This window comes from Platalea leucorodia (assembly GCF_965183815.1).
Source record: "Platalea leucorodia genome assembly, chromosome: 5".
NCBI classification, from domain to species: Eukaryota; Metazoa; Chordata; class Aves; order Pelecaniformes; family Threskiornithidae; genus Platalea; species Platalea leucorodia.
The window spans coordinates 1,543,214-1,556,580 of record NC_138827.1 but is presented as its reverse complement, the minus strand read 5'-3'; the positions used below and the strand labels follow the sequence as shown (position 1 = coordinate 1,556,580).

Here is a 13,367-nt window from a genome sequence, read left to right as displayed (position 1 = left end):
AAATGCCTGCAACAGCCACAGGGCAAGTGTGCTTGGTAGGGAGTGCTTTGGCTCTGCTTGCCACGACTGGCGCTGGGTGCTCTGCTCGGGAAGCTTGCACGGTGCTCCCTGGCGCCCACCGCAGCGCACCCTGCGGCCTTCTCCGTCCCTCACATCGCTGTTCGACTAGAAAGAAGGGCATGACAGTAAAGAAAATATTTCCACAGTGATCTCACCTAAACCATGTTATCTTTAGTCTCCAGTTTGGTAATGGCCCTACACCCCTTTATGAAACACTTCCAATTCACTGCATCTTTTTTATTAGTACTGGTCACGTTCGGTATTCATGACTGCAACAGGAGAATTGGCCTCCCAGTCACCTTTTCTGATTCTGCTTGCTATTGATCAGTCCTAAAATCTCTGGCTGGAACACAACCTGCAAGGTTATGCCTTAGGACTGTGTTTTGAAACTCAATAACAGCAAGCTAGGGCACCTTCCAGAGCTACGTGCCCGTCAGAATTGAGGAGCACCCCTGGGACCGGCAGCCTCCAGAAGCATTCAGTGCTGAAAAACAGCCTTGCTGAAGCACTGCTTTCAAGCATTTAAATATTTCATTAAAATCCCCAAATGCTTTTTCTAAGTTACCAATCCAACACTTTAAATATTAAAAACAGTCTATTTATAAAGTAGCTACCACTTCTCAGCCACAGAGGTAAGATCCATGGGTTCAAATCAGTTCTGACTCGCAGTGAGATATTTTAAGGGACAGAGGGAAAATGAATGAAATAACAAGGCATGCCTTTTGGATAAGTTGAAGATGGAGCTCTTAATTTTGCCACTACACTGAAAGTAAATGTTTACAAAAAGTAAATGTTTACAAACTCGTTTTGCAAGGATCCTGTTGCTTACTGAATAAAATGGAATCATTCCTTGGAAATCATTTCCCCTTAGGGAAATTATCCGTATGAATGATGGGGAAAGTAGGCTACAGCGCATCAGCTTCAGGTAGCACGTCTTGATTCTTCTGCCCGTGCCCAATCTGCAGTGCAATTCACGTGCATGGACTTGACTGTAAGTGGGGTTTTCAGAGGGAGAAGGTTTTTACTCCCAGTCTCTGTTCGTGCGGGACAGCGTGAGAGGTCACTTCGCCCAGGGACGTTCCCCACCTCTTTGCTGGAGGCCATCACTCTCGACCACCTCAATTCACAGCCTGGTAAAGGGACCCCACCGCTGATTTGGGCTTAGGTGAGTAGGTCAGGCGCAAGCTGCTGCGGAGCAGAGCCACCCTGTCTTCTGCCCTGCCGCCTGCAAGGGGGACCTCTGGCAGCGTAGCGGGGTGGAGAGAGAACATCAGTAAATAACATCAGCCTGGGATTAAATCAGCAGACGTTGTGAGTCAAAGCCCTCAGTGATTTGGGGACGAGCTCCATTAGGCTTTTTTCTCCATGATTCAGAGAGCTTCTTTTTACTGGGGTGCAATGGGTATCTCTCCACGAAGCCCGCAGACACACACGATAGGGGCAGGCAAGAGCAGTGCTATACAGCGTGGTTAATCTCGCCTAGTACACCACAGAGTGTCAAGAAAGTTTGTTTATGTATGAAATACATTTATAGAATTGTGTTTTTTACCCTGGTGTAAACACATACAGGTTATTTGTTTGTAAAAATGCACTTTTTTTGCCCAGGAGTGCACTGCCATCTTGCCCCTTTTAAAATCCTGACAGCCTTCCCCATAGTTAGATTGCTTGCTCAGTTCTGACTCTTCAGTTGACTGTCCAAAGAAGCTGATTTGTGCACCAGCGTTTGCCATCTCTTTCAAGAACTCTTATTACCCCAGGAAATCATACTGTGCCAGTCCACCCGGGATGGCCACGAGCAGGTTTGTGTTCCCAGCACTGTTCCGCATTTAAGCGGTTCAGCTCCCTCTCTGCTCTTGTGTTTGGGTTCAGTAAAGAGTCATCTGCCCGTCAAGGTGCGTTTCGGACCTAACTAGTTGTCTGTAAAGTAGTAGTTTGGATGGTTTCTTCCCGTTGGTTTGAAGGGTGGGGTAGGGTACTTCGGGGGAGCAGCGTGTACGGTGCACTGGGCCTTTCAGTGTGGCGGCAGTCTTTTATCTCAGGTGCTTTGCTTCCATGTGTTTGTAGCACGTAGCTGAAGAGCTCCAGGACCTGCTCCAGTGGCTGATGGGAGCGCCAGCTGGGCTGAAAATGAACCGAGCTTTGGATCAGGTTTTGGGACGCTTCTTCCTTTACCACATCCATCTTTGGATTAGTAAGTGCAATTGTTTAACTTTTCAGCCTCCCTTTTCATCTCTTCCCTCCCGAGTGTTTAATGTTTGCCTAGAGGTGAATAATGAATCAAAATGCACTACTGCAAGTACAGACTCGTCTGTGAGTCTTCCTTCTGTGGGAACTCAGGCCAACGTTGGATTCCCACACAAGGAAGTCATGCATATTAAATAAAGTGCTTGCATTGATGCTTCGCAAGAAGTGCAAATCATGACGGAGCTTACTTGGTGCCATTAGTGGTGAGGGTCCAAGGGAAGGCTGTAGGTCTTACGTAGGCCTTCGTAGTCTTTGCCCTGGAAGAGGCAGCTGATAGGATAGGGATGGGAAGCGGGCTGTCGAGATGGAAATGCAAACTCTGCCTTGTCACTGACTTCAGCTTAGTGCAGTTTTGTTATTTCAACACACCTCTGTTATCCTTGATAAGTGGCTTGATGAAGGAGTATAGTCATGATGGAAACAAACTCCCCAGTTTTATACTGATTTACTCTGCTCACCAATCAAGTATGGTCTCGTTTCCGTGACTTTGCTCCCCTTCAGTGATGAAAGAGACTGTGTGTCTCCATGCCATTTTATTTTACGAAAGCCATATGGGATGGCTTTTGTGGGGACAGCAAGAAAAGGGGAATGGTTGCAGTAAAGGTTGATGTGTGAAGTTAAAAATGTAATTAGGAACCTGGACATGAATCTAGAAAAGCAAATCACCTGCGGGGCAAGGTGACCGCTCTGTGTAAGCTGAGCATGTCCTCCCGTTCCTCACCGAGCTGCCACGCCTGGACAGAAACCTAGGGGGAAAGAGAGCTTTTGTTGGCCCTCCTAAACAGAAGATGGCATCTGAAGGAGTTTTCCAGTTTTACTTCCATGTTTTTGTGGCTATGATTTCTGGAGCAATGTTCTAGGGCACAGATAATCAGTCTTTTGTGAGTGTCAGCTCGCAAAATTTGACTCTCGGGATGTCTCGGTCACATACTGACACTCTGCAATGCCCACTAGGCTACATTCACCTGATGTCCCCATTCATCGAGATGATCCTCTGGTACGTCGGTCTCTCGGCTTGTCTGGGCCTGACCGTGGCTCTCTGCATCCTCTCTGACATCATCGCGCTTCTGACTTTCCACATCTACTGCTTCTACGTCTACGGAGCCAGGTGAGTTGATCTCTCTTGGTTATATCTTGGGTATGTTTGGAGAGAAGGGCCACCGAACACTCAGGGCACGTGTTTAATTTGCGGAGCATTCAGTCCTGGCATAGTTCTCTTGAATTCACAATTTAGCCAGCAGTTAATGTATTGCATTCTTTTATGCATGTAGAAGTGAGGGCCACAGCAGTACAAGCAACCTATCTTTCAGTTCTCCTGTATTTAAATGTTTATTTATTGTGGTAGTGACCTTGAAAAATAAAACTACATGACAGGCAGAAGACAAGAAAGCAGTTCCCCCTATGTCTTTGTTTCGACCTTATAGCACTCTTTTCAGTTGCACCCTACCCCATAGTTTTGAGGGGAACTAGAGGAGAGGAGGAGGAAAGGGGAACCCTTGTACTTCTGGAGAAGCCCCAAAGTCCCTGCCTCTGCCCTGCTTCAGAGGTTCTCGTCTGCGTCGTGGAGCACAGCTGGCAGGTTTGGGGTTGCAGCATGGCTGTGGCACCATCCTGGTGTCATTGGCTGGACCTACTGGAGGGCCCCACGTCCTGAGAGCCAGGCAGAGGCTCCGGGGAGCGTGTGGGAGCGCAGAGGGCTTCGGGGCATGGCCGGGGCACGTCGGGGTTCCTGTGCAAGTGGTGCCCCCAGCGTGCTCTGTTCCTGCCTCCATTGACACGTGCTGCAGCAAGGCATCACACAGGCCACTGGAGAGTAGCTGCTCTTGCCAAGCAGATGAGAGACAAGGTAATAAGAAACTTTTGGCTTATAAAGTACAGGATGGTCATTGTTCCTCCCCAGGCTGTGAGCAGAGGGCTTTACACTGCAAACAACAGAAGAAATAGTAGAACTTCAGTTATGGCTAGTTTAGGGGATGGTTAGAAATATTGAGAGATGGCTTATGAATCAGTTCTGTTGTGAGCATAGGGCTTACGCCTGAAATCAGTAATGTTGGGAGTCTCTTCCCAACACCTCTAATTACTGGAATTTGTGTTTGGGGCTGTGAGGAGTGGCCTTGCTCCTCCTAATTGTGCAGAGAGTGGAAACAGGAAAAGCGTTTTCTCAGCTGATTGCTTTTCCCTTGTGAGCTGCAGGGAGCCAGTCCGCCCGCCTCGGCTGTTTGTTAGAAGTGTAGAGCAGCTATATCTTATCTTGCCGCTGGCACCAAACTGCCCCTGCTGTGCCAGGTGCCCTCCGTGGAGGGTCAGAAGGGGACAGCAGTCACCCACATGGAATCACAGAACCACAGAGCGCTTTGGGCTGGCAGGGCCCTTCCCAGCCCATCCCGTCCATCCCCCTGCCAGGGGCAGGGACAGCTTCACCCAGATCAGGGTGCTCAGAGCCCCGGCCAGCCTGGCCTTGAAGGTTGCCAGGGATGGGGCATCTCCCACCGCTCTGGGCAACCCCTGCCAGTGCCTCACCACCCTCAGCGTAAACAATTTCTTCCTTCTATCCAGGCTGAATCTCCCCTCTTCCACTTTCAAACCCTCCCCCCGTGTCCTGTCGCTACAGGCCCTGCTAAAAAGCCTGTCCCCCCCTTTCTTGTCGGCCCCCTTTAAGCACGGCAAGGCCGCAGTGAGGTCTCCCCGCAGCCCCCTCCTCCCCAGGCTGAACCCCCCCAGCTCTCAGCCTGCCCTCACAGCAGAGCTGGGCCACCCTCGGAGCATTTCGGTGGCCTCCCCTGGCCCCGCTCCCACAGCTCCATGTCCTTCCCGTGCTGAGGACCCCCGAGCTGGACGCGGGGCTCCAGGGGGTCTCCCCAGAGGGGGCAGAGGGGCAGAATCCCCTCCCTCGCCCCGCTGCCCACGCTGCGGGGGATGCAGCCCAGGAGACGCTTGGCTTGCTGGGCTGCCAGAGCACATTGCCGGCCCGTGGCCAGCTTTCCATCCCCCAGCACCCCCAAGTCCTTCTCGGCAGGGCTGCTCTCCACCCCTCCATCCCCCAGCCTGTGCTGACACCGGGGGTTGCCCCCACCCAGGTGCAGGACCCTGCCCTTGGCCTTGTTGAACCTCATGAGGTTCACCCAGGCCCATTTCTCAAGCTTGTCCAGGTAACACCAACACAGCCACCACAACACCTCGCATTCCTGCAGCTGGCAGAGGAATTCGGTGGTTCAGGTGCTGGTGAAGCCTGAGATCCCCTTCTGCAACGAACCGCAGGGTGAAACGAGAGCGGGCGTGTGTGTGCAGGCAGCCAGGGAAGGTGGGGCAGGGCTGCAGCAGGAACGCCCGCTTGCTGCCATCTCAGGGTGCGCAGAGCCACGGGGCAGGTGTGTACCAGCAACCTGGAGGAGTTGTCCTGGGCGCTCTCCTGCCTGGGGATTAGTGCACCGAGCTGTGCCTGCCAATCTGGGGGCACCCTGCCAATTCCTTGAAGAAGTTGGTGTTCCTCAAACCAGATTCTTCTCTTGGATAAGATTCCTTGCCTCTGTTTTCACAACACTGCCTTGAAATCCAAGCAGCCTCCACACCTTAACTAGGCTGGTTAACCAGTCTGGCTTTTGTAGCTCAGGCTTTCTCAGGCTCTGTTCTGCCCCACAGATGGGCTGTGTCCCCCTTCTTTACATCCCTGTATGTCGGACACTGCTGCCCAGGGCTCTGTGCGCCTCTTCTCCATCCCAGGGGCTCTTTTTTCCTCTGTGTTATTCCGTAGCGGTGTCTGTTTCCCACCCCTTATCACCCCAAGCTTCTCTCACCGTTGCCATTTTGCTGGGAGGGAGGTAGCTCCCAGTGTCGTAGCCCCAAGTTCCGAAAGCCTAAGGAAAGGATGGGGCAGGGCTGCCATCAGCCATTTAGTTGATCTCTTCCCACTCTTACGGGTGTTTGAAGCTATGGTTTACTAAAGAAGGTGCAGGGGCTCCAGTCCTCTCCCTTGCCTCTCGGTGCTACGGAGGCAAAACTGAATTGTGTTGACTCAAGTGTGAGGGGTAAGACCTTGGCCGCTCCTGCCGTGGAAGGGGCGTGAAGCAAGGGGCACAGGGCAGATGTACACTGGAGAGACAGGGGTGAGCTCGGGGGAAAAAGCTCACTGCTTCTTTTGCTGCAGAAAAGGTGGTGGCATGGGGCTGGCGATGGCTGCTGCTCATAGGGGCCACCCTCCAGCATCACTTGCCACTTCCCATATGCCAGCCTTGTCATCAACGGGAGCAGAAATCGAGAGCCTTGCCACAGCCCTGGGGTGTGGCGTGGCCATTGCCCTCCCGTGGTCCGGAGCCGTCTGCAGTAGCCTGCTTTGCCCGTGCCACGGGCCAGCCCAAATACGGTTGACTGAGCAATTAGTATTTTATCTGCGTCATTCTCGGGCTCATTTCTTTTGCCGCCCTGAGTTCTGCGGCGTCGGTAAGTGAGCGGGCGCAGGGGTGTAATGGTGACAGCTGTTTTGTGTTGAAGCTCGGGAACTCGCAGCTCTGATGCACAGCGTTTTCTCTTTGCTCAGGCTCTACTGCCTGAAGATTTACGGCCTGTCATCTCTCTGGCGCTTGTTCCGTGGGAAGAAGTGGAACGTCCTCCGGCAGCGGGTGGATTCCTGCTCCTATGACTTGGACCAGGTAGTGCTGCAGCGCCCGGGGCTCGCTGCAGGACGCTGCCCACGGGCAATACGGTCCCATCCTCCTTCGACTGATATCGAGACAGAAGGATAGGGCACGGGAGGCTTTGTGCTGCCCAGAACAAGGGCCTGCCCCGGCACACCGCATCCGTGGCTCTTCAAACAAACGCTTGGACTCTGCTGCTCTGCAGCACCCCTCCACTTTTCTGCATGTTCAGGGGGCCTAATTCTGGCAAGCACTGAGCACCCACAAGGCACCCCGGTGAACTTTGGTGGGTGCTGCAGATGCTCGCAGCTCCTGGAGCATGGGAGTGGGTATGGGGGAGGGAGGGAATTTAAAAAGTGGTGCCCAGCAGTGTTGCCACAGTAACAGACGTGCCAGCGTTTCTATTAAAAGACCCTGTTTCATTCACGGTGCGCTGGAGCCTGGCCCACACGTTCTCACTCAAGCAGCAGAGGCAGTTTTTTGTCAAACGCTGTAGCCTCTTTTTAATTTCCGAAATGCCATGCAAAAGTTCAGCAGAGCTGGAACTGCTCCACGCCGGCAGCTGCAAACGTCACTAAAATAATACAATAATATTTGGTAACTTGTAGGGCCAGTGCCGCTCTCTCCGTTGCAGCAGATAACCTTGAGCTTCTTACACCACACTGGAGGAGCCATTTTTCTGTTTCTTTGGTGATGGAAGAGTGAGAGGCTCCGTGCCAGGAGGGCGGGTTTGCGTCAGGGCTCGGTCCCTGTGTACTTTGAGGAGAATGGGTTTGGCACTTCAGGCTTCATCCTGCTGCTCCGGAGGCCGGTGGGAATTATGTCGTTGGCCTGGGTGGGAACAGACATTCAAAGCAGACCTTAAGAGACTTTTGGAGATGTTAAGCAACTGCAGTGGAGTGGCAGAGGAGGGGAAAAACAACTGCTGTGAAGGGAATGGGTCGGGTTATGATCTGTTTCTGGTTAGGTGCATAAAGCTGGGATGTCGCTCCACCTCTGCAAGAGCACTGTCTGGGTTGTTTTCTCTCATAATATACCACGGCCGTGATCTCTTTTTGCAGAGATGGCAGTGCCCTGTGTTCCTGTGGCCTCTCTGTTCTGGAATTGGTGACCGAAAGTTGAAGAGTCAGATCCCTATTTGTCATAAATCTGCATTTCTCCCAGCTGGAATTAGTTAGACCTACGCCAGCTGGGCTGGCCCAGAATAAAAATAACATTTTCTGTGGGCAGTGGAGCTAATGACACCTGCTTTCCTATGGATTTTTCTCCTTCATCCTCTGGATATTGCTTCCCCCACCCCAGCAACTCCAGCTTCTTTCTCTCTCCCAGTTTCCAGGCGAGCAAGAGGCAGAGGTTCTGCGGCTGGCCTGACCAGCTGACTGCTGCTGCTGCGAATGCTTATCCACCAAATTTGTCAGCTTTTCCCCAGCTGCTTGTTCTGCTAAAACAAGGAGGACCAGACATACTTCTCAATTCGCTGCAAAGCTCCCTACCAAATTCCTACTTCTTTGTACCCTTCCACCTTTTCCTGGTAAACACTGGCCAATGGCTTTAAAACTTGCGGGGACAGGGGGTGGCATGGTCATGTAAGTCATTTCATAAGGAAGCCGGCCTGAAATAGGAAATCTTGACTATTGTCTACAAGGGAAAAAATGCTGTCAGGATCCAGCTTATTTATCTTTCCGAACACAGTCCTGTTACAGGGAGCTTTCTGCAAAGGCCCAGGGAGAGAAGTACTGAAAATATTCAAGGTAACAGCATTATTCACACAGGGAGTAAAAAGACATGTTAAGGAGTCTTGCAAACTTCCATTGTCTCCGTTTCCTATTCTTTTATTTTTATTTTAGTTTGTTTTGCCATTGTTCTGCTAATGATTGATTGTGTTTCTTTTTTCCCCTAGTTATTTATTGGCACTTTGCTATTTACAATCCTGCTGTTCCTCCTGCCTACGACTGCACTGTATTATTTGGTGTTTACCCTGGTAAGATTTAACCCTTGGAGCTAGTCGTATTCTGTCCTCTGAGATACCGAAAAAAGGTTTCCTAGTCATGTACAGTCATCCACAAAGAAAATGTAAGTCTTGCCTAAGTGTCCTAGGAAGGGTTCTCACACAGCCCATGTAGGCCAAGCAAGTGGAATTCAGGATACGTGCTTGTGTTTCTCCAAAGGGAATTCCCAGCAAATCCCAGTCAGCGGGACAAGCTGTTCCCCTCTCACTTGGAAGTCATTTTTTATCTTTCCATCCCACGGCTGGGGTGACGGCCCCTCTGGTTTGATCTAGAACTTTTTTTTCAGGAAGTTAACTCGCCGTGTTAATGCTTTCAGCCAGGCTTTGCTCAGAGGGTTGGACTTCTTTATTTTTCTTTTTTCCCCCCAGTATGACCAGTCCTCTCCGAGGCCTGCCTGGAGCGAAATTTTCCACAGACAGTGGCCATCACATGGTTTCAACATCTTTTTTGAGCCCTCTCTTTCCAGTTGAGCTTGGCAGCAAAAATAAACGCAGTCTGACAAAAGGAGGTGCTTTAATCAGGGGACAGAAAACACGGAGCAGGCAGCTCATTTCTGACTGCGTTGCTCTTGCTTAGATGCTCTACGTGCAGTTTCTTCAGGCAGAAATAAGCTGCTTCACTGTTGGAGAGAGGAAAAATTTACATTCACTGATACACAGTGATGGAGTTTCCTAGAAATGGAAGCCTGAATTCTCCCTTTTAGACGATGACCGCTGCAAGTGGAATAGCTCTCGTGTCCTTGCAGGTCACAGCCTCTGCAGCTGCAGGGGCTTCCTTTCAGTTACACCCTTAAGCTAAGATTGTCAAGGAACCTCACGCAGGGTCTGGATGCCCAGCACTTGTAGACATCAGACCCACTTTGGGAGGCTTTAGCTTCGCACACAACAATGTCAGATTGCAGATCAGCTCATGAATTTGCAAAGGTTGCATCTGCCGCTTCACCAAGATTTTCTTATTAAACTGTTTCTCTGTAGCTCCGTTTGCTGGTGGTGATCGTGCAAGGCCTGATACACTTGCTAGTTGACCTGGTTGACTCTCTGCCTCTTTACTCAATCATCCTTCGGCTCTGCAGATCCTACAGACTCGCAGGTAAGTCCTTCAGCACTGCACATGCAGCAGTTCAAGGATTTTGCATTATGCATTTAATTTGGATGCGATGGGTAGCTTCTGAATAGAAAGATGCAGCGGGGGCAGGAAAGAACCTAAGGCTCAAGTCATGCAGTCGTCCATACTGTTAGCCAATTACTGCAGGATGAGGATGTCAATGGAAAGAAATATAATGCTGAAGCAGAATCAGGAGCACCTTTACAACGCCTGTGGCAACTAAAAGTGACATCCAAACAAGCACCGTATAAATGAATTCATCTTTTGATTCCAGTTCTAGTGTACCAGGTCAGGTAAAGCTTCTGAGAGCTCAACAAGCTGTTAACCTTGGGGGTTTGGGCTCTGAAACAAGCCAAATTACAAAAATTACAAAAGTACTTGGAGCATCCGCTGTTTCAAAGGGCTGGATCTGCACTGGCTGTGGGTCAGTGGAGCCGCTTCAGTTCCGTGCTGACTTGACTGACTGAGGTCCTGGTCTGAGGTGTGTGGATTAACTTCAGAGCTCTGGGCAGATGTCGGATAATCGTTCCCTTTTTCAGACTAATCTGTCACCAATGTGAAACTAGTCCTTGTTTTTCCACTTTTGGTAACCATCAGCTATGGCTGGCATCAGAGTAAAGGGTCATTCTGAGATGGGTTTAACTGTCAGCAGCTATGGTAATCTAGTTAAAACCAAGCAGATGTAAATATTATCTCCCATCCATTTAAAGAGCATGCAGCAGGAATTTTAAATATAAGAAAGAGCTTGATCATCAGTAAACCAAGGCTAGTCATCAAACGCAAAGGAAGCTTGAGGCAACCGATAACAGCTTTGTCTGTTGGAGCAGTGCCAGGCTCGATTTTGGGAAGGTGAAGCTGAGCTGTGTTACCAGCTCGGTTGCTTTTCCATGTGTGCCTTCAGCAGGTTCCTATGAATTTCCTGGCAGAAACTTCTTAACCCTTCAGGGCTGTCTTTGGAGAAGAGGAGATGCTGCTGAAGAAAGCTGACCCAGTAAACAGCAGGCCATAGGGTAGAGGGAAATCTTGTTGCCACTGAGAGATGAGGCCATATATTCCCATCAGCCTTAGGTTACTTCTCCTCAGTTTTGTTCAGCCGGCTGCCTTCTGCAGGGTAATAAGCCTCCACCCAGGCAGAGGGTTGTCTTCTCAGTTGAGTTTGTTACCTGACTGACTTTCTTTGTTGGCTATTTGTTTGCCGCTCTTAAACACGTTAAGAAAGAGAACACGGCAATGCCATGCTGCCTGCAAGACGAAGAGGCATCTCTGAGAATTTCTGCAGCCTGTGTTCCTGCCCCAGCACAACAATATGCCATTGGAGTGGTAACAGATGGAGCAGCTGAATCAAATTCAAAGGACTAGAGAGAGTACACATCACTTGATCTCCTCACTGCTTAGGTTTTGCCTCCCTTTTCAGGCTCAGAACTTGGATAAGACATCCTCTGGCGTATGTTATGGCAGCTGATTTTGCAGGCACCATAAAGATGGCTCTACCAAGATGAATGGATAGCTTTTCATGTCAGCAAGGGTTTAGCGCAGCAGTTAAGTTCAATTCAGTGCAGTCGTGGCATCTGGCCTCCAAGTTCTTTGACTCAGTTTCTGAATTGACCAAGTATTACATCGATGAAGCCTGGGCCGGGATAGATGAACGATCCATCCGCACACCAGAAATGAAATCCATATTTTCTTTCCAGACATCAGAAGTGAAATACTTCAGACTTTACAAAGCCTTTTGCAAATATGTCAAAGCTGGTGTCCTCTCTGCAAGAGTTCTGTCCGCCCAGTGCGAGCTCAAGGGTTGCCACCTTGGTTGGGATGGGGACACTGTGAAGTTGATTCAGACCGTGAAGTAAAGCGTAGCAGTGAGGTTCAGGGCTCTCGGACTCTGCCCACACCCAGGTTGCCAAGGTGCTGTTTGGTTGTGCACAGGTCAGTTCATCTTCTCCATACTTCTCTTTCTCTCTTGCCCAATACTTCAATATTCACATCACAGACTTTGGGGCAAGTTTTGTCACGGTTCTGTAGGACCTGTCGTGGTGATGTCTCCATGATTACTGGAATACAAACAAGCAGTGAGCTTGCGTTAGTGCACTTTCATGTGGAACAAAGCAAATGGCTTCATGTCCCGACCTCTCTTGTGCCATCGGTGATGCTGGTGCACGGAAGAAGCAGAACCCTGAGCTCTGGAGTTGGCTGGCAATCGCGGAATAGTTTGGGGTTCTTGTCTGCTGGGGTGACCGGCAGTAAACCAAGCCCTCCTGCTTCTTCGGTGAAGTGAATTCCTCAGGCTCCTGAGCGTTGTAGTAATCTATAGGTTATTCTAAAATAAGTTTGCAGCCTTTCTGTGCACGTATTTTCTTAGAAGTTTAAGACTCCTGAACAATTAAATAATCTCATTAAGAGATTGTTGGCTTGCAGCTGTAGAAGGGAAGTGTGTGGCCGTGACCTACAGAAACAGCATTTTCTGGGCTAATGGACTGTTCCTAGGATAAGGCTCCGGAGCGCTCGACCACGTATCTGAAACTTGAGTGCACGCTTGTTTCTGTCTCTCTCTGACAAATTGCCTGCCTGAAAAGCGGTTCCTGGAATGGCTTGGACACTTCCTCGTAGCCAAAACTCAATAAATCACCTTGAACACTTTTTGTCATCCAGCACATTTGCTTACTGAGACCCAGGGTACTCAAACGTCTTTCTGAAGCCTTTGGGGAAGCCCGTGTTCCAATATAACCCAGCAAAACACAGTTAAATCCTTCCTGTCTTATCCAGAAAAGGCTTTATGATTTGGGGAGACACTTTAAACCAGAGCTGTCTGCTAGACAAGAGCATTCTCTCCCAGGAGTAAACTGTGTAATTTTAATTAATTCAAATTATTTCAAAGAGAAAATGTTTTGGTTTTTTAAATGTGTAAGAGTCATTTAGTGGTGGGGCTTACACAGATGAAGAGTTTTATTTCGGTTTGCACTCCGGAGTCACTGTTTGATCTGTGGCAGATCACTTCATTACTCTTGCCTCATCCTCTCACCCGTAGAAAGGAGTAACAGGGGCACACTTGGCTGGTAGAGGTTTGCAGAAGATGGATTGGGTTTATTTCTCTGAAGTGATTCAAGATCTTTCAGAGGAAAATGCCTCTCTAGTCCTAGCTGTTAGATTTGTTTGAAACATTGCATTGAGCGTTCATGTGCAGTATGTCACCATTGGAATCCAAAATCTTTCCTTTTTGTCTTTAAAGTATTGGGAACGTAGCAAGTCCAAGAAGAAATGTGAAAGTGGCGGGTTTGATGGGGTTAGTAGTGTGTTAAAGACATACGAATGCTGGGATTAA

At 49.7% G+C, this 13,367-nt stretch overlaps 1 protein-coding gene across 9 annotated transcripts in view; it reads left to right on the top strand.

Moving 5' to 3' along the window:
• PIGQ (phosphatidylinositol glycan anchor biosynthesis class Q) overlaps nucleotides 1-13,367 on the top strand; it is a 40,070-nt gene that overhangs the window by 16,062 nt on the left and 10,641 nt on the right. For 8 of the 9 annotated variants that reach the window (XR_014228321.1, XR_014228322.1, XM_082313409.1 and 5 more), the window contains exons 5-9: nucleotides 2,125-2,251; nucleotides 3,259-3,412; nucleotides 6,839-6,950; nucleotides 8,836-8,916; nucleotides 9,919-10,033. Coding sequence is in view for 7 of the 9 variants with exons in the window: in XM_082313409.1 (XP_082169535.1) it covers nucleotides 2,125-2,251; nucleotides 3,259-3,412; nucleotides 6,839-6,950; nucleotides 8,836-8,916; nucleotides 9,919-10,033 (589 nt within the window). In the remaining 2 variants the exon portion in view is untranslated. Of the gene's footprint in view, nucleotides 1-2,124; nucleotides 2,252-3,258; nucleotides 3,413-6,838; nucleotides 6,951-8,835; nucleotides 8,917-9,918; nucleotides 10,034-11,263; nucleotides 13,365-13,367 lie in introns of those variants that run through there. The other variant, XM_082313410.1, reaches the window with a different exon arrangement.